This window comes from Hakea prostrata, chromosome 4 (assembly GCF_041222555.1).
Source record: "Hakea prostrata isolate BN-2017 chromosome 4, UWA_Hpros_2, whole genome shotgun sequence".
Lineage (NCBI taxonomy): Eukaryota > Viridiplantae > Streptophyta > Magnoliopsida > Proteales > Proteaceae > Hakea > Hakea prostrata.
The window spans coordinates 47927775-47949506 of record NC_142603.1 but is presented as its reverse complement, the minus strand read 5'-3'; the positions used below and the strand labels follow the sequence as shown (position 1 = coordinate 47949506).

The 21732-nt window shown below is 39.7% G+C and overlaps 1 protein-coding gene across 2 annotated transcripts in view; it reads left to right on the top strand.

Moving 5' to 3' along the window:
* LOC149019232 (acyl-CoA-binding domain-containing protein 4-like) overlaps positions 1-21600 on the top strand; it is a 37119-nt gene extending 15519 nt beyond the window's left edge. The window contains exons 7-19 of one of the 2 annotated variants that reach the window (XM_089153269.1): positions 1775-1885; positions 1980-2046; positions 2159-2220; positions 2387-2529; positions 3292-3418; positions 3501-3615; positions 13090-13178; positions 13701-13784; positions 13865-14050; positions 14298-14453; positions 18140-18199; positions 20275-20462; positions 20763-21600. In XM_089153269.1, the coding sequence (XP_089009395.1) occupies positions 1775-1885; positions 1980-2046; positions 2159-2220; positions 2387-2529; positions 3292-3418; positions 3501-3615; positions 13090-13178; positions 13701-13784; positions 13865-14050; positions 14298-14453; positions 18140-18199; positions 20275-20442 (1368 nt within the window). In that variant the 3' untranslated portion in view covers positions 20443-20462; positions 20763-21600. The other variant, XM_089153268.1, reaches the window with a different exon arrangement.
* Positions 21601-21732: the final 132 nt, after the last annotated feature.

Sequence of the window (21732 nt, the reverse complement as noted above, 5' to 3'; positions counted from 1 at the left end):
GAGCCAAGATCCCTAGTAACAATGACCAGACTGTTCCTTCGGGTATTCAAAACTGGGGGCTGGGTGTGAGGAAAAAACTGAAGTCTAGCAGGACATCAAAGGAGATGGCTTTCCAAACCAAGTTAAGAGATCTGGAGTTGGGAGGTCCATCTCCTAAGGTTCCGTTCCCACCATAAGTGAAAGATTGTAGCACCAAATACACCTACTTACCAACCATATCACAAACATATGAGCTAGAAAGCGATCTCAAAAGCCATCCTATCTTTGAAGAACCCAAAGGAGCGTCAAAAGCAAGATGAAATGGATGAGGTGGCTTCTCCCATATGGAATAGGAGAGGGGATAAAGAGAAAAAGGTGATTAATGTCTTCAAGGCCATTCCGAAAAAGGATGCAGTTGGGGTTGACGACTAGGTGTCTTTAGATGAGGAACAATTGGGTAGAAAGACAAAGATTAATGGCGTTCTAGACTGTGAAGGCGTGATGGAGGATGTGGCCTTTGAACCAAACTATTGAGTGCCAAGCGACCGTTGACTAGGGGTGCCGGGCAGGTTCCAAGTAAAGGAGGAGGAGGAGTGGGGCGAGGGGTTCCTGATAGTTTGCATGAAGGATGGGGTGTAAGGAGGGGAGCTTGAACCAAACCGAAGTGATACTAGCAAGGTGGAGGGGGATTCAAGAGTTTCCAGAGATGAAGGTAGATTATGAAGTGGACTTAGGGATATGTGTAGCATAGACTTGGCAGGGGCCCAGTTGGTTGAAGTGGACACCTGACAAATGCCAAAGGTCAAGCTAGAAGGAGGTGGAGGTGTCATAGGCGACCGAGTGGTGATAGCTGAGGGAGAGGGAGGGTCTGAGGAGTTCTTGCCAGACCCAAGATGGGTTTTTTTTTTTTGGGGGGGGGGGGGTTGCAGTCTAGATGAAGTCCGATCTCAACAAGCAGGATTAAACCCTATTGAAGTGGAGATATTCTAGATGTGCTGTTACAGGTGGAGGAAGATCGGGTGTTGCCTGCTAACCATGTGGCACCCTCAAGAACTCTGTCCTTTTCAGCAATTGTGGGAAATTTGAAGAGGAAAACATCTTTATCATGACAGCATGTTTCCAGGTTGCTGGGAACCTTCCATTATTTGGCGAGGGAAGATTTGACAACATTGAAAGGGGGGGGGGGGATGAGATCCAAGAAATTGGCCTACAAGGGCGTAATGCCATTTCAGAATACTGGGTTCAAGGCAGAATTTGGGTAGCGGGCAGTGGGCACGAACAGAGGGACCATCAACAGTCTTTTTGGGGGGGGGGGGTGTTGAAGCAAAGGTTGTGGCTTGAGGAGAAAGACGGTTCAGGAGCAGAGAACAGGGAGGCAATGAGTGAGGAGGAGAAGAGGTGGCAGATTTTTTTTTTGTTTTTTGGGGGGTGGGTGGGTGGGAAGAAGGCTGGGGGATGGAGGCAGTCCAAGTCATTGGAGATGGAGCAGGTGATTGGGGAGGATTCTGGAAGGTCATCGGAGATGGGGCAGGCTTAGGTCCTTTCACTTGTGTTGTAAACATTATAATGGTGCCTCAATCTATTTTTGTGATCTGTCTTTGGAAGTTTAGTTTCTTCCAAATTCTTCATGCTTGCTTATTTTTTTCTTGGATAAATAAATTGATAATACTAAACTGCAATCATTAGGCAAAATTTAAGATTTTAGATCTATTAATTCTGTGTCATTAGAAGCCAAAATTAAAATCCAGATTTTTTTTACTGTGGTGCAATTTTTCTTTATCTTTGGAAAATCCAGGTTCTGGATTTGAGAAGTTTGACATGGTCAAGAGTAGAGGTTAAGGCAGGCACTGAGTCTCTAGAATCATCGTCTGCGGTACCTATGGCTCCCTGTGCTGGTCACTCGTTGGTTAGTATTGAATGAGTTTTTCCTTATGCTTATATCTGAGCCATGTATCTATCCTTTTTCATTGACATCATTTGGTGTATCCTTTCATGTCTAGATACCATGGGAAAATAAACTTATTTCTATTGCTGGACATACAAAAGATCCTTCAGAGACTGTAACAGGTTCAGTCCATATTACTTTGCTTTGTACTTTTGTTTTCATTTTGTAAACTTCTCCTTGCCTTTTCTGTTTCTTTGTTTGATTTCTTCTAACATTCTTGGTTTTCATTTACAGTGAAGGTGTTCGATCTGCAGACATGTACTTGGTCAACCATAAAGACTTATGGAAAACCACCCGTATGAAATGTGCTTTTCCCTTTACTTGTTGATGAATCTTCCTTTCGTTCATAATTTGTATTGCAATTATACTTCCAGATTCTTTCTGGGTCTTTTGTAACTTATGGATGTGCCTGCATTTTGTTGCTTAACCATCTATTACAACACGTTGGTTCTGTGTTTGCAGGTCTCACGGGGAGGTCAGTCAGTGACCCTTGTTGGGTCGACAACTTTAGTCATGTTTGGTGGTGAAGATGCAAAAAGAGCGCTCCTTAATGATTTGCACATTCTTGACCTTGAAACCATGACATGGGATGAAATTGATGCTGTGTAAGAGATTTCTTTGGAATAACCACTTTGTTTCAATGTCTAATCTTTGGTTGGATCATTAAGTAATATTGGAGGCTGTAAAGGAGCCATCAGACATGAATAGTCCTGGTGATTTCCCATTCTTCTGTATCAAAGTTTAACATGCATATTGAGATCTACAAATTCTTCAGCATTTCTTGATTAAGATGTGGCAAGACCCATTATACTGCCTTCAAAATGCTGGTGGACATAACTTTGTTCGCCATTCATCAGCCTGAGTCCTGAAATTTCAGTCATTCTGGGGAAAAGATTGCTACACTGCCCAAGTCCTTTATATCCTTCACATAATAAACAGTGAGCCTACTGTGGACCCCATATGGATGACTCCGTATTCCAACCCTTGTTGTTTAAAGAATGAAGTCTTAGTTGCTTAATTTATTGGGTTCATGCATAATCAAAGCAGATATGGCAACGTGGTGGATAAGAATATTGTTGAAAAATGTAGTAGGTGTGGAACTAGAAGAAACAAAAAGAAACATAGGCAGTTAGATAATCGTAAAAGTCATCCTTATATCCTGAGGCTGTCTCAAGGTAACCATGTAAACCTTAAATTCTCTTCATTAGTCAAAACTGAATTGAAACTTTCTGAGCCCGGCCAAATGTCATAACTAAGCTAAATCTCAAGGAAACATTTTCTTTTAAATGGTTAAATGATCATACGAGATGGACCTGTCGTGGTTTTACCTCTGTGTTGGAATCTTATCCCCTTCTATCATCTTGTAGAGGTATACCACCGTCTCCAAGGTCTGACCATGCTGCCGCTGTACATGCTGAGAGGTTCCTACTTATCTTTGGTGGGGGTTCACATGCCACATGTTTCAATGACCTCCATGTCCTTGACCTGCAGACAGTAAGAAATCTGCTTTGCTAGACAAAGTTTATGTACTTATGTTTTAAGATATCACTTTTAACATTTTCCCTGGATATTGCAGATGGAGTGGTCAAGACCAACACCACAGGGTGATATACCAAGTCCTAGGGCTGGCCATGCGGGAGTAACAGTAGGGGAGAACTGGTTTATTGCTGGTGGAGGCAATAATAAGAGTGGTATTTGATTTGATTCTTGAAGCTTCTGTTTTCCATAGCCACAAAGACTTTTAGTTTACATCATTGTAGTATCAATGACAACTGTAGAGAAGGATGTGTCACTGAGGATTAGCTCTAGTTAGTAGTTATGTTGGAGTCCATGTGGACTGGTCACCATGCTTCAGTCTAACTGCAATATAGTTTGCTTGCTTGTTTGAGTGTTTTTGGATGTATTTGTAATCAATGGATCTGATCCAATATTCCTATCATCGGCTATGTATATAATTTGGTCGTGGTCATGTATAAAGTTAAAGCCCATTGTTGGTAGTCTGACTATTCTCAAAGTAAGCTTTTAATTTCAAGACTTAACTTGGATCAATCTGTAGTGCCAATTGGTTGGTTGATATTGGCTGAAACTGATCCAACACCCTGTCTTGATCCAAGTATCCAACTACCTTGAACCATGAATAAGCTGTTGCCCCAGAAAATTATAAAATTAATTGTACTGTAAAGTTGAAAATACTATTTGTACTAGGAATCTTAATTCAACAAGAGAAGAATTGCATGAAACAAGAAAAAGGTTGATTTTTTCTCAAGTTTAGTGCAACTGGATGGGTAAGATCTACTCCCTAGTAGTGATGTTACACCCCGATGCGTATGGGGGTAATAATTATAATTGAATCTGAATGGCTGAGAGATGAGAGTTAGAGGAACCAAACAATAGCTCAACTGTGAAACAAGTTCAGGAATATGAAATGAAATAAAAAACTGAAAATTTTTGGGTAATTATACTCGAGGCTTTAGTAATTGGGTGAAGGAAGAATACGTAAGCTTCAAGCAAAGTGAAATGTGAAAAAACTTTGTTAAGCAAGGTTAGGAAATATGCTGACTCTTCAGTAATGAGCAGAGGATCAGTATTTGATGTTGGACAACCATAGGATAATGCAAATCCCACAGTGAATTGGCCTATTTTCCTTTTGAATCAACCTAGGTTGATAGATATAGATGTTGGGCCTTTGTTTATTATGTCTTTGTGGTCATTGGTCTATTCTATGGGCCCAAAATTCAGCGTCTAGGTCAAGTATGGAAATAGGTTTGTTTATTAGTTTAATTGGTCTAATCATGTAAATTATGTTCAACTTAATTTATTAGGGCAGAATAGTCTGTCTTATGTTCTATTTAATTTTAGCAGTCTTAAGTTAGTTTGATTCTATTTTCGTAGTTTAAGTCGGTTTCTAAAATCCTAATTTTGCTAGGATTTCTTTTGTAAGACTGTAAATGCTCCTGCTCCCATAGATTAGAATATATGACAGTTGATTAATAGATTATTTTCCCTTCAAGGCTTCAAGCCTTGAGTGCTTTTATGTGTGCATAGCTGCCAACTACTGGTTCTCAACTTTGGTTAGAGAAGATCCAAAAGTTGAGTATCCTGTTGAGGTTCTTGGTGAAGTGATGCCAAATCCTTGCTATGGCTGAATGGACAGCCTTCAAGTAGCCATTCCATTTGGCCCAAGCATTGCTCCTCATCCAAGTATTTGGTCGCTTACACTCCATTCCCCTTCTCATAACACCCATTTTAAACTTTTCTTGAATTTTTTGAATTTTCAGACTCAACATTCCTTACTATATAGATTTGGTCATTTATTCAAGATTTTAGTAGCACCATTATTATCATGGCGTGATGGCATCGGAGGCATTTTAGGCCAGGTGAAATGCTTAGCCGGTGTAGAGGCAGTTATGGCGGTTTAAGTGTACATACATCCCCCTTTTCTTTCTTTTGTTTTTCCCCAACACAAATGCAGCCTTATATCACCAGGATTAAGCCATTAATGTCATCAAAACAACAAAAAGCGTACATGATAGATCAGCCTTCTCTTACTTACTAATTCACTAAGTCCTAATATACATTATAATTTTATTTTAAAAACAGTAATTATTATTATCACTTATTTAATTATAGATGGTAAGAAAATGGAATCAAGAATCTGGCTACCAACTGTTAAAAAAAATAAATAAATTACTAATAAGCATTATATTTTTTCAAATTTTAGACAATAAGTTGCAGTATTGTAGGAGTAAATTTGATAAACAAATAACAAAAAAGAGGATAATATCATGGGCCGGGGGAAAAACTGGGTAAGTCTTTCGTCACATTACTCCATTAGCAGTTGCCAGAGGAAGAAGAACAACTAGCTTCAGGTGCTGCCATGCTGATGTCGCTGGCTGGAGGTAAGGAAGGGGAAAAAATGGAAGTGTGAAACCAAGGGGAAGAAAAATAAAAAGAAAAAAGTTACCTGAGCTGAGTGTTGCAGTCACTGGAGGAGGTTGCAGGCAAAAAAGCAGAAGCAGCTGGAGAAATGGAAAGGAGAAGAAAACTGAAAATTGCAGCAAGTAACCCAGAATTGAACCGTAGAGATATGATAGAGCATGTAGCAGCTGATGCGAAGCGGAACCAGGGCCATCCCTAGAGAGGACCAAGGGCCAAAGAAAGGCCTAGGGTTGCTGCCCAGCACCCTACGGCGTTTGGTGGGAAATCTCACCAAGTGAAGGGTAATCTGGAACTTGGGAAATCTTAACCAGGCCCAGTTAGGGTTAGTTGGATTCGGCACGTTAGGAGTCCAAATCTGATCTTGTTTTGATATTTGAATAAGTCCTTGTCAAGCTTTGAAAGAGTGCTAGTCTAGTTAGGAGTAGGGTGTGACGTTTTGGCGAAATTCACCGGTTCGCTTAAATTTCGGCCGAAACATTGGCAAGTTTTGGTCAGATTTCAACCCCCCATTTCGGGGGGTATTTTAGGTCATTTTGGGTCCAAATTTGGTGTCTAGCCTGATTTGATGACAATAAACACACTAGAATTTGTTGGTTTTGCCCAAAACCTCACTTTAATTGGTGTTCTTGATTGGCCCATACATGACTGTATACGAGCAAAACTTGAATTCTAGAACATTATTTTAAACAATTAAACCAAAATAAATATGAACAAGATAATAAATATCATTATACAATACTAGTATACAAATACAACTAAGTATGTACGTGTCTTGGCACCACCTGTATCATGTCAATACCAAGTACTATGCCTTTGTCGATCCATCTGCTGTGAGTCCTGTGATTCATGTCTCATGCTAGAAGGCTCAAAGGCTACAGTTATGAGCTTCTTGTCCATCATTTTTTGAAGTCGGCTCCATGACATTTCATGCTGATGATTATTGAGGTACAGAGAAACTAAACCTCTGTTCGCATCATCTATTGATGCAAAACTACTCCTGTCAGGAGGGTAATGAGAATAGAGATATGGAAGAGAGTCAAGAGACCCTGGTGATTGTGGTGGTGGTTCATATGATGGTAGGTTTGGTCACATACCATATTGGTATATTGACTCCAACATACTAGTTGTCCTGGAGCCACTGGGAGGGATAATCAGGACACTCTAATGACAATGACCCCAACCATTATAACCCCCAATTAGATGTGGTCCATGTGGTGCCTCTAAAGTCATCCAAGCTCATGGATGATCCATTATCGTACCCATAGTAGTGCAAACTCCTGTAAGATGGGTATGTACCATCGTGTCCATAAGCTGGAGGGACACCATAACCATAAGCCCCATAGCCATAAGTAGATGTGGAGCCTATAGACTCCTCCAAGTTCATGGATCCCATCCCTCCCAACAAGCTGTTTGTTGGATCGAAATGGCTGTATGAGCCATATGATCAAGTATCATCACTATAACCATGGCCATGCATGTGCTACTCCTCCTCCCATGGCCCCTGCCCCTCCCTGACCGAGTGTGGCTCGTACGACCATGATGAAGCTCACCACCATGATCATCATCCTGGGTGGCATACATGTACTGAGTATCTCAAGTGTATCTCTCTGGGGGATGCTGTGTTTCTGATAATGGAGCATATAATCGCTCTTGTACTCCACCACCAGGACCGGTCGTCGTCGTCATCATCATCATCATCCTTCCGAGTCTGACTGGGATTGGGAGCAAGGGTGTCATCCGGATTGTCCTCACGTTTGTTAGGCTCCACCATTCAATCCTCATCCGCGGTGGCAGCAGCCACCGGTGCATGTGCATGCCCTTCTTGAGATGTGATATACTCATCTACATCAACTCCCGCAACTTGAGCAATATATAGGTCTGGCCTACCTCCATGCTGGTTTAACACCGGTTTGCCCTTGCCCAACAACCAATCAGTGAGGGGATGCTGCTCATCTGCAGTGACCTCGAAGATATCATTGAGCTGGATGTCCCTCTCTTGCAAACCACGATTAGCATGTATACTAGCATGCTTTATCTTCAACCTTGTGTTGTAGTGGCAATACATGAGGTCATTCAGATGCTGACTTTCCAACCTGTTCCCTCCTCTTGAAGTGAATCATGCCAAATGTACTCTAGTTTCTCTTGCACCTAGAAGCAGAGCAAGTCTAGTAGAGGATTTTCACTGCCACTCTACGAAGGTTGTCTGCATTGCCGCTATACAGAACCCACCACTCAGTTGCATTGTCACAAATATTAAGTTAATACTTTAATGCCTAATAAAAAATCTTACTTATATGTAAAATATAATAATAATAATAATAATGCATCTAACCTGGATCATAATATTGTCGACTCTGTATAGCAGCATCGGAACCATAGGCCCCAAGTGCATCCTTAAACATCTTTATCTACAATCATTTTATTGATGGTTAGCTAAATTCTTTCAAAAATAAAAAGCAAGCACTAAGTTTTAAATCCCTAATATCTCACCTCCATGTGGAAATTTGACTGGACCACTGGGTTCGCCTCCAACTTTGAAATAATCTGCATGACGGCATTGAGCAGGTCTAACCTTAACCCCAAATTTTCGCTATACTGATATTTGGGATTGAGATAATAGGCTGCACAATTCACAAACTCACAGTTAGAGACTTAGAGCTGTGATTAAATGAATTACTAATATCAACTACAATACAAATTAATAACCCACACTAATTACTTACCTGCCCTATGCATCGGATGTGTTAAATGATCAGTTCATCAAGCATGCACAGTATTCAAGTAAGTAGTGTGACCTTTGGGGTTTGCTCTTTGTATGGCTATTTTTATGCGCTTAAGGGCTGCATAAATGTGGGGGCATAGTGACCCCCCTTAGGGAGGAGTCAGTCATACGCAAGACCTTAATTATGGGCTTTAAGGTCTCCAACACAATAGTCACATTCCTTCAGAAGTCATCAGATGTGATCGTCGCCTGTGTTGTGCACCCACTATTCGTACTAAATTATCACAAACACATTAAGTTAGTAATAGATACTACATATTCATAGTATAAATGTTTAAGAACTTTCTAAATGAAATGATAAATAGAAAAATCCTTACTTGGATCCAACCCAAGAAAACCACTCCTCCGATGCAAGCATAGCTTTGAGGCCCACCTCCCTTTCCTGGATACTGTTGAGGGCGACGAAATTCGTGGTGAATCTTGTCGGACTGGTTCGCACCAACTCACCCTCACATGCTCGCTCATCATATCCAAAGCAGTGCTATGAATTTATGATTATAGATGAAATTAGTTACCTGCCTGGCCCTCTTCAGTGTGGTCTGGATAATACTAATCTTATCGATGTCCTTTAACATGAGGTCAATACAGTGAGCTGTGCCAGGGTGTCCACTAGAGATTATACCCAAGTGTATTCATCAGTACCTCACCTGCCTTTTTTAAATTGGAACCATTGTTGGTGACAATCTACACTACATTATTCTTCCCAACCTCATCAATAACATCATGTAGGAGTCCAAGTATATACCTGTGGTCTTTTGTTTGGCTAGTAGCATCCACAAATTTAAGAAAAGGGTCCTTCTGTCATAATACACCGTAAAGTTGATGATAGACAGTCTTGTTAGACCGGTCTATCAACTCCATCCATCACATAATGGTGCACCCATATGACCCCCACTAGGATCTCAAACTACCGATGTACTCCTGCAGCTCCTTCTCTTTAGTCAGTAAGGTGGTCATCGCCTCTGTAGGGATAGGACCAGCATATCCAGGATCTGCGTCTGCAATAGTGTCAATCATATTCTTGTAATATGGACCCTGTGCTTTGTTTGCTGGAATAGAACTGTAATAAATCTACTTTGCCACTGTCTTCTTCACATTTTTAGCCATCCCTTTTTATGCACTTGTAATCTTGGGCTACTTGGCCCTCTTCTTTCTAAAAATGTCAGGATTCTGCTTTAAGATAGGATCCCTCTTGTGTGGATAGTCAAATGGTGCCGGACAATTTGTTGTAGGAGTGGCCCTCTGACTCTGTGAATAGCTGAACATACCACGTATACCACCCCTATCCCTAGATCTAGATGCTTCAGCCTTTACAGCCCTAGAGGGACCAACTCCTATAAATCTAGCTCTGCCCCTTTCCTGCTTCTAGTACTGCATCTCCCTGCTCTCAGCCATTGCCTGTCTGATATCCCTCTCCTCTTGCTCTCTGATATCAACGGGATCAACATCTCTATTAGAATCCGAGTCAACTCTATATGATGATAATGCCTGCACCGCCTCGTCCAAGGCAACATTCACCCGCCTCTTCTCCTGTTTCTTATTCCCCTTTGCTTTCTCCATCTCTCTTACTACCTTTACTATATCAGTATGCACCTCAGTGCATGTGGCCACATCTTTCGAACGCCCAGTGATGTGAGCCTTGAACCTGCTAATGCCACCTGAGTTCAACTCCTTACCACATAAGTTACATCTTGTCCTACTTTTGTTGGCATCAATAGCAACACAACATTGCCATGTTGGATCAGCCCTCCCCCTCACTGCAACTCCCTGTGGCTGTGGTTGTCCCTGTCCCCGTCCCTGCTGTCCACCTTGTGAACCGGCTCCTCTCCCACTGCTAGACATGTTAACTGTTGCATCGAAAATGATTGCATAAGTCATTAAACAATACAAAAATAAATTTCTCTACACAAAGAAACAATCATGTACCTTACTAGCAACTTTTTTCTATTTTTTTAAATACAAAAATAAATATCAAAAATTTTTTTGATAGAAAAAAGGTTTCTCATATCAAAACCAGCAATGAAACCACACGAACAACACTTGAAAACGCTTATATAACTATTCAATAATTTTCTTAAATTTTCGAAATCCTTTTCCTTAATTTTTCCTCCTCTTTCCGCAATTATTTATATTTTATATTAATATTGTAATAATTTTCAAAAAATGAAATAATTATTTATTGGGTGGAAAAATATTCTGACTTCGTGATTCGGTGATTGTGTAGATCGGCCCATGGAGATTCACATATGTTTTTTCGATCATGATACAACCCATATATCATGCAAAAAATAAAAATAAAATTTAGTGTAGAACATACAATTTTTTATGCCTGAAAATAAATAAATAAATTACTTAGCCAAAAAAATTCCAACACCATAAGTTCGTACTTTGGCCTACGATGTTCAACATACTTTAATTGCATACCCATCCAACAACATTATGCATGCATTTTGGAAAAAAAAAATAGTTTGGAGAACAATGATTACCTCTTAAATGAAAAAACTCCACAAAACTCCCAGATCTGTGTGAAATCTCGCTTGATCATCGCAAACAATGCTATACTCATCAATAATGAAGCGAGATCTACTGCTATATGTCGAAGATCGAAGAAAATATGGGAAGAATGCAAGAAGTAGGAGAGAGAAGTTCTGGAGAAGAGAGAGAAATTCAGGAAAAATAGGTTGGAAATTTGTGGATAAATCAGCAAAATTTTGGTTTATATCGCGGAAAATATCAATATTTTCGGCGATTTATTGCAAAATATCACCGAGATATAGGCAATATCGGCGAATTGTTTTTCCCCTTTAGTTGTAGTCCAAACTTTACTAGGAGACTAGTCCTACTCTTGTTGTGTAAGTTGACTCATTTCAGGATGAGACAAGTGAGAGTCCTTAGTAGAGTAGGAGTCTCGACTCTCAAGTAAGAAGTCCTTTTATGTTTGCAATTTATTTTTAGTTAGGAGTCCTTGTTTCTTTGCTTCACAATTTGAGTCTAAGTAAGAGTCCTTCAATTTAAGGCTATAAATATAGCCCATCACTTGAAAACAATTCAATTTTGATGATCAATAAAATTTGGTTGGAGATACCGAGTGGAGTCGTGGGTTTCCAAGGGAGAAAACCTGCGGCAGCTTTGAGCATTCTAATTTTCTGCAATTTGTCGAACTGCTCTCATCTTCAAGAAGTAACATTCCCAACCCCTGCCCCTACCCTTCCTCTTCTCTTTTTCCCCATCGCAACCCTAACTTCCCCCGTCTCTCTTGATTGTAGCATCCTTTTTCTCCCCTCCTGCAAATCCTAAACCCTAGGTATCCCCCATTCCCTCACCCAAATCCCATCCCCTTCTGGAAAAGTTGAGTTTACCAGTCTAGTTTGATTCTTTCTGGGGAGTATTCCTGGTCCATCTAATTGAACTGTCAATTTTCTATAATTTGGTATGTTCATGCTTTCAAAAGGAGTAAATGGAACATTATCATAAGCTTTACATCTCATTATGAGGAAATGATTGTATGTTATGCTAGATTTATGAATAGGGTTTTGGACTCAGTAACCCCCTTCCCCACTGCTACTCTTGCCCCGCACCAGAAATGGAAAAACTTTATGTTTACCCTGTCTGTTCTATTCTTCTTGAAAACAGAATCAGATTTTAATGGTGCTTTTCCATATATTTGAGTCCCAAGCTGATTCCCAGGCCACTTTTTGGGACCTGTAGCAAGTTTTGATTAGTTGTTACCACGTGCATAAATGTTGTTGGTAATTGGTATTCAGGTTCAAGTGGGAAAGGGCAACACCATTGAGGTAATTCCTTTCCCAGGACCTCACTGCACCCTCTGTTCTTGGATATGACTTGATAATGGTAAGCAGCATCCAAACAGTGTGTTGGTCTAGCATGATATTTGGTGGGGCATTGCTAGTTGAAACTCAAGTGTGTACCCAGTGCATGAGGCTTCTGTCACTGTGGGGCCTGGCAAGGGTCATAATTTACAGACTTTCCCACTGCTTTCACAGAGGGCTGTATCAGTTGCTAATTGGAACTCATTATGGGAAAGTGGGGTGCTGGTTGAACATCTCATTCTCATGGTCATCTAGAAACAACCATTCACCTTAGGAAATTATCTTTCTGAATGATGCATTTTCAGGTGAACTTGTATTGATAATTGAGGTTTTTTTATTCAATCTTTTGGTAGAGATTCTACATTGTCACCTACAACTTTATCGTATTCTTATCCAATATAATTTTCATTGCTGATCGATTTTTTTTTCCCTGCTTATAATTTTTCTTTTCTAGAGAATGCATCTTAATTCTAACTTGTGAATAGCAATAATTAAAATTATAGGGATGTTGTATTTTAAAGAAGAGAAAATTAAGCAAGCTGTTTCTTTTGTTTCTTTTACCCCCTTGAAATTGGTTCTAATATATAATTTTTTATTTCTGTTTTCTGTCATAGGGGTTTCTGAAACTGTTGTGCTTAATATGTCCACTCTTGTTTGGTCAATTGTAACGACTGTCCAAGGACGAGTACCTCTAGCAAGTGAGGTGTGCCATCTTTCTTGAGATATCTCATAATCAGACTCATTTCAATATGACTTACAACTCAATAAAATTTCTTGTATAAATGACAATACTGTTGCTTAAAATGTACAAAAGGAGGTTTGAAGGAGTAACCTCATCTGTAAACTTAAAAATCTTGTCATAGAAGTCCTTTTTTGTCAGGCACCTCAGACTGCTTGAAGATAGTTTTAATCTCATAACCATGAAGCAGATATTTTCAGTTGCAATGGCTTTGTCTTAGATTTTAGGATTACTTGTTCTGAGCATCATTTTTTGGTTGAGAATTCATTTGTCCTAGTGAAAGAATAAACTCAAATGATGACTTGTTCATTGGCTTAGTCACAGCATTCTTTATCTCTTGATAAGAGTTATATCAATTCACTTGATTTATTTTGAGGAGCATTTACATCTCTCTCTCTCTCTCTCTCTCTCTCTCTGTGGGTAAGGAAGGTCATGATAACCCTGGTTTCCAATTATTTCTTAGTCTCTGAATGTCACCTCTTACAGGGCTTGAGTTTGGTTGTGAGCTCCTGCAATGGTGAAGATATTCTAGTGTCCTTTGGAGGATACAATGGGCGGTACAGCAATGAGGTTAATTTTTGTTTTGTGAAGGGTGTCTAATTTCTTAATATGAATTCCTTTTCTCAAACTACTTCCCCCCTGTTGTTTAGGTTTATGTTCTCAAGCCAAGCCACAAATATACATTGCAATCTAAGATGATGGAGGGGACTGTGGCTGACAGTGTTGTTACTCATAATCCAACGAATGCTACTAGAGATTTGGAGTCTGAATTTGAAGCAGGCCAAGAAGGAAAAACAAGGGAAATTGTGGTGGATGACATTGATTCAGAGTCCTTGGTAATGTATTTGTTTGTTCGAATCCTGGTTCATAATTTTCTTTAAGGAGGAGCATGGGTTTTATTCATGCAGATACGAACAGTATAACATGTATAATCAATGTCAATGCTCTCAAACTCTTCAATCAGCCAGAGCTAATTTAATTGATATGGCTTACTGATTGATCACGTCTCTTTTCCCTGTTGGAATTAACCATCCACTCTCAATTCATCATCCTCAAATTGAATTCTACAAATTACTTGTGCAGAATATAAAAGACGAGGAAAACAAAGAAAACATTCTAGCAGCCTTAAGGGCAGAAAAAGAAGAACTAGAAGCATCACTTTCACAGGAGCAGTTGCTGTCTCTTCAGTTGAAGCAACAATTAGCAGAAACCGCAGCACGAAACACAGACCTTGTGAAGGTAACCTTTTCTTTTACTTTATATAGTACAACCTTTGCCAGTTGGTTGGTTGGGAATGGGGAGGGAGGTTGGCAATAGGAAACGTACTTATCTCAGTATCATATGACATACTAAAATTACATGGACGCTTCAGACATTGAAGAATAACTTCTATTGTGTAGTCATTTTCAGATTGTCGATAATTTTCAAAACCAATATGAATTTTTTAGGGTTTGTTACATGTACCTGCTTGGGGTTACATTCCTTTTACATCTGCCACCTCAGAAATCAAACCTTACATTCACCCTGCCCCCTGAAATAGGGTCTAGAATGACAAACCAGTCCAATCTGTTAAGAGGCTGCCGCTTAAATTCTAATATATCTTTCAAAATGGTTATAGTACCGACAACTTTACCCCTTTCTCTTTCTTCAGTTTTTATAAGAGACCACTGGACTTAAATCAACCATTTGCACTAATCCATCAATAATCCCATGGTGCAGACTGGCACCAGATCCACAGCTACCATATCCATTGCTTGCATTAGGGCAAACAAGTGTATAAACAAATCTGCCTTCAAAGAGATGAAGACCTCCAAGATTCGAAGATCCTCAATTGCCAGATTCAAGAAATCCACCCCATCATGTGTTCTTTGCTTAACTTACCTAATCATCCCTATGTTTTCTTCTTCTTCTCCTGATTATCTTGCCTAATTGTTCCTTCACTGCCATTTCTTTTCATAGCCTGTGCAACTTTAATGTATTGACTGAGTTTCAGAACTGTTGTCAATTTGTTTACTGTTTTTAGTTCTGCACCCAGTGATGGTATTTGAATATCAGAGTCAAAAATTGCAGCTTCAAAACTTGGGATTCCATCACTACCCCCATATCTTTACTTGTCTCGGAATGATGATGCAATTCTTACGGGAGCTAATTATGAATCTGGTGGAGCTGGACAGAGCGGTAGCCCCTCAATTAGCAAGCAGACTGATGCAGATCCAGCACCAAATTGGCCTATCTTCCTATGAAATGAACCTAGGGTTGATAGATATAAGTGTTGGGCCTATTTTCCTTCGAGATCAATGTAGGGTTTATGGGTATACCCGTATAGGTGATGTGAACCAAAAATCTCCCCTTGGCCGATACCCTAAGTTGGGCCCAAAACCCATACATAGGGGGAAGCTTCCCTAAGCTGGCCAAACCATTGGGGGGGGGGGAAATCTTGTCCTTTTTGCCCCTTAAGACTAATTAATCCTCTAATTTCAGCATGTGTCCTTAGTTAATTAGGTTTTAGTTTAAGCATTCGAGTCTTTAGTTTTTTTAATTCCAGCATATGTCAATTAGAGTCTTTAGTTGAATAGGATCATCATGTGTCATTTAGAGTCTTTGGTATTTAGGATTTTAGTTTCAGCATGTGTTAATTAGTGTCCTTATTTAAGGGTTGAAATTCATCTTGTAAGGAGACCCTAATCTACTAAGGACTCCCATCTAGATTAGGAGACTTTTTATAAAGGCTATAAATAGCCCCTCTACCTCATTGTAAAGCTCGAGTCTGGATAAATAAAATTGATTGAGAAGTGCAGGCAATAAGGTGCAGTAGTGTCTTATTTGGATAGGACCTTGCAGTTGTCTAGCTCTCTCCTAATTCCCTGCTATCAAGCACTCAAATCCAGCAATTACAGCAGTCTTCCTCTTCCAGTTCGGGTACGCACGGCCCCTCCCCTCTCTTCTTCTCATTGCAAGACCTCCCCTCGCCCTCCCCTTCGATTACAGCAACCCTAGGATCCCTTCCCTACCTTCGCAGCCCTCTCCCTCCTTCTCCCCTTCAGTCACAGCAACTCCAGCCCCTTCCCTGTTCTACTGTTCAATGTAGCCTTAGGATTCCCTTCCCCTTGCTGCTGCACCTTGGCAGCAGCCTTCCAACCCCTGCGACACCCTAATCCCTTCCCCTACCCCCCCCCTCCTGCAACATAGGCTAGCCCCATCCCTCTCCTACCCTGATGAAGCCTCTTTCCCTCTCTTCATCACAGCCTCCCCTCCCTCTTTCTTTCTTGCGGCAGAACAAGAAAACAGAAAAAAGAAAAACGAAAAGAAGAAAAGAAAAAAAGAAAAGAAAGAAAAGAAAGAAATAATAAAGAGAGAAAAAGAGAAAAGATAGAAGAGGATAGAACAAGAAAGAAAATATCCTTCACTTTTTCTAGATCCAACCCATATCCATTACACCATCATCCAATTTGGGTTTGTTGACACCCTAAAAACCTCCCCACTCCTAACGGCAGAGTTTCTAGGAAGATTTGGTACATCCCATATTTCTTTGTTAAGCCTCAAATCCCATATAATTTTGTTAATCCCATACCCTACGCATAACCTCTACAGTTGGATACTTGGATCTCCATCTTTATTTAACAATATTATGCATCCCCCATTATTCTGTTACATCCCATATTGATACACTGCTACCCATTAAACCCATCCCATCTTAGGTTTTGTTAAAACCTCCCATATTTCCCAAATTATTCAACCCAAAATTAACCATACTATTCATTAGAGGGCAACCCCTAAGTTTAGGGAAATCATCAGAGAAACCTAACCCAAAAATTGGGTTTCACGTCAATAGGTTTATGTGGTCATGGGTCTATTCTATGGGCCCAAACGTCAGCATCTAGGTTAAGTATGATAATAAGTTTATTAGTTTAATTGGTCTATTCTTTCTTTCTTGTCTTCTTTTCTTTCCTTTTCTTTTCTTCTTCTTTTTTTTTTTTTTTTTTCCTTCAATTCTGCAGCAAGATTCAGGAAAAAAAATTAAAGAAAACAGAAAAGGGGGAGAGGGTTCTCTTGCTGCCGCAAGGGGAAAAGGGGGCTGTAGGGGCTGCAAAGGTGAGGGAAGGGACTGGGATAGGGCTGCGATGGAGGGAGGGGCTGTACTTACTTGGGAAGAAGGTCACTGCTGCTGTAATGGAAGGATGCTTGCTTTGAGTTGAAGAAGGATGCTGGAATTCTCAGAACATGAAGTGTGGTTGACTTCATGACTCCAAGCTTCATTCATTAATCTTCAATTGATTTTACAATGGAGTGCGGTGGCTATTTATAGCCTTACATAAAGAAACTTGGACTTAGACTAGGACTTAACAACCTAATATGACTTCATCACAAAATGGAATATTATTGATCAAAAACTGGTTTGTCACAGAAGTTGGCCTTTGAATTTATAGCCAATAAGATAAGACTCCAAGTAGAACTCATTACTAGGGGGTTTTACTTTTAGAAAGATCTAAGACTCAAACTTGGACTCAAACACCTATTCATAACTTACAATCTGAAATAAAGACTCAATTAGGACTCTTCTAATTAGAAAGGATCCCACAAGATAAAATAAAAAAGAATTAAATTTAGGATAAAGGACCAAAATACCACTAAGGTTTGTGCAAGGACCTATCGGCAGCTATGGCTTCTTGCAGCTCTTGGGGGGGGGAAATGTTTGGCGACAAATAAGGGGAAATCTGCATTTTTTTTATGTGCCATGTGGTTTACATGGGACATGAAATTGAACGTGGCGAACCTAGTGAAATTCCCCTCCATCAAATAGGCTTTTACGTTATGTCAGCAACATCTGGCAAAACTCTGCGCCACTAATGTTTTTGTTATATATCAAATGTTATAGAGCTGTCTGTAAGTAGTTTATCTCAATTTCATCATATGTGCTTTTGCAGGAGCTTCAATCTGTCCGTGGTCAGCTTGCTGCTGAGCAATCAAGATGCTTTAAACTTGAGGTATTTTCTTGTCTCAACTTTATTCTTTCATAGCTTCTTCATTAATGTTTTGTTCCGGTAGTCAGTAAATATTCTTACCATGGTCTTGACACCTCGACCAACGAATATCTGTCAGTTGTACACTGCCTTTTTCTTCCCCCCCCCCCCCCCCCTTCCTGGATGAGTAACCAAATTTATTAGAAAGAAATCAAGGAAGCATTTACGTTATGTCAGCAACAATATTTATTTGTTGATCCTGAGTATTAAACAAAATGCAGACCTGGATAGGGCTGCTATGGTGGGCTTTGACACAAGGAGAACTAAAAGAGTAGGAAGGAGAAGGAAATATCGCATAAGAAGGTGGGAGGGTGCCACACACACACACACGTGCCAGAAGGCTCTCACAAATCTCACAAATTTTACTCAAAATCATAGTTTCATCCTCTGTCTAATTATAGGGGATTAGGCAATAGACAATATCTATAGAAAATTAAGACCAACTTTTGAACTAGGACACTAACTCCTGAAGAATTCGAAATAAAATATCCTACAAATCTAACTTCTTTTATAAATAATATAAAATAAATCAAGACATTATTTCCCCAAATAATATATTTCCGAAAATCCTACTACACCCATGACTCAAATTGGACCTAGTTCATCTTGGTCTAGAACCCAGTTGGGTTTGGGTCAGCCTAGGGCTGTGTTTCTGTATCAAAAACAACTTAAACAGCAACAGAGTAACAGTAATAAGAATTTCAAGGTATTTGTTGGGGAAGAAGGGGGCAGAGAAAATTATTCGTGTAAAGAGTATATGACCAAGGTCGACAGTTTTAGCATTGTTATCAAGTTTGTCCTCTAGAGTCTAGATTGGGTTTAGATGTCAGTGATAAAGTTCCCAAGCTCCACACTGTTTCCTTTTTGTGTCGTACGTGATCAAGGCTAGCTTTTCACTGAATCAATTTTTCAGGAAAAACTCATCATTTTTTATGCAAGACATTGAATTTTTTTTCTCACTAGGATGAATTGAAATGCCCTCCCAAATCCAACCCGCCCCCGGGCCCCAACAAAAAAAAAAAGAAGTTAGGCATATGACACCATCACGTGGCAAAAGGGGAGCACAATACCATAGAGACAGCAACAAGTAACCCCTTGCACCTAGCATGGGTTGGACTTCTGACCTCCTAGCTTTGATACCATGTTACAAGAACTTACCCTAAAAGCTTAGGTTCCTATGGGCAACAAGATGATAATAGAGTATCAACAGACACCAAAATGCAACTAATCTTGTGCAAAATCAACCATCTTGTTGATTTTGATCATAAAAGCATATCCACTAGCATGAATTGGAATGAATTATGCGGAGTTGTTTACTGCACTGAGCTTCTAACTATTTGAAGCGAGATAATACTCAAACCTCTTACCTAAGACGAGAAGAATAGCTGATTCTGGAATCCTTTAATGGTATGGGGCCAACACACTCTCCACTAGTCCATCTGGTGATAACAGTGACTTGTATTATTACATGTTACTAGAACTGAACTCAGACTGGGTTATTGTACTCAATTGTTCTTGAAATCTCAACTGCTACAGTGAAGTTGCACTTGACACACATGATATATTGAATTATGCATCCCTGCCTCGACGGAGCTAATACAGATAAATTTCTGTTTAAGATCAAAATTATTATATTGATGAGGTGAAAGGTTGGAAAAGGATGAGTTTGCAGTCCCTTTTCTTTTTTTAAACTTTATTTGGACCGTGATTGGTCAAGTTAAGTAGACATTGATTTATTCCTCTTCTGACATTCTCTGCAATGTGGAATCCTACACATGCACCCACACGCTCTCTTCCAAATTGGTCTGGTCTGATGTACCATGCATATTCTACTACTTTACACTGATTGTCCTATACAGTTTCCACTATGTATGTACCATAACTCACTACCTTATGTTTTGTTTCTAAATGATACCTTTAAAGCAAAACAGTTCATAACCATCCCTTCCTAGGGAGAGATTGTTCTGTTTATTCCTGAACAAGCTGAGAAGAAGCAGAGAAGAATCAAGATTTTTAATGAATTAATGTTGCGACTACAGGTTGATGTTGCAGAGCTGCGGCAGAAGCTACAACCTATGGAGACCTTACAAAAGGAACTTGAGCTGCTTCAAAGGCAAAAAGCTGCCTCTGAACAGGCAGCTTTAAATGCAAAACAGCAGAGCTCAGGTGGTGTCTGGGGCTGGCTTGCAGGAGCCCCATCAAACTAGAAAGCTGATGAAGCTTCATGGTAACATGTAGTTTTTTGTCTCATTCTCTCTCCCATTATTCCTTTCTGCCAACCCTTCCTCCAGCTTAAAAAGTTTCCCAATCCTTAAGTCGTCATTTTCTTTTGTAGTGATGGCAATAAGATATTTATGTCAATTAATTTTTGAAGCCTAGGGCTTCTGTTTTATCATATTTTGTTAGTCCACCCTAGTTACATGCGGCTTATTAGCATCTTGTTTTGCTTGTTACCATTGTTATCCGAGAAGTTAATTCTAGAGGAAGAGTCTGTGCAATGAAATATATCTATTTCTAAATTTGGCAGGCACTGGGGGAAGAGATGCCGATCTATACAACTACTAGAATTAGAGCTCAATGGATGTAACCAACCTTAACCTGGCTCATGAAAAGGGGTGTCTGTGCCCAAGGTTTTTGCACAAGCAGGGCCTATTACGTAAAGGGGGAACTGAACGCGCTCTTTTCTTTCTTCGGTAGAAGTCTTTTTTTCTTTTTCTTTTTTCTTTTTTTTTTTTGGGGGGGATGGGGGATGATTTTCCTGTGTAGATTAATCCCTGGAATTTTTGCTAGCTCATGGAATCCTCTTAAAATCAAATGGTTTCATCACCCTTTGTCAAAAAAGAAAGAGAGACGTATCTTTTTAATGGCTTGGTCTGTTTCTGCAGAAGTACGCTAGGAGTCGTTTGAAATGCAAATAGAGACTTGGTCTCAAAAGTTATAAATTTGTCAATTGAAATGTACACCCCGAAGCTTGGAAAATGGTTCTAGTTGTAAATCTCTGTGAGTTCACTATAAAAGTGGTGATAGATCTGGTTGTAAATCTAAGAAGTTCACAGTAAAAGTGGTGATACCTTGGTGAATGATATGCATATGGTTACCACCACCTAGGGTTCTACAGTATCTGATTGTGTATCAGGAATTCATAAAATCGATATGGTGATGATAGACTGATTATGTTGGAACAGAAATTATATGGTTACCACCACCTAGGGTTCTACAGTATCTGATTGGGTGTCAGGAATTCATAAAATCGATATGGAAGAAATGGTAATGATGGACTGATTATGTTGGAACAGAAATTATCTGAAAATTCATGAGAAGTAGGTTTGTTGTTTGAACCTTTGTTTCCAAATTAGTATGTCATCAGTTTATATGGTATTGATACTTGGAACCATGCTACCACTGTCAATAGCCTGCTCCATTTTATGATCGAAGACTGTTATTTCACTAATGGTTATGCCTCCTTATCACCACATGAAGGAAGAAATTTAGGGAGG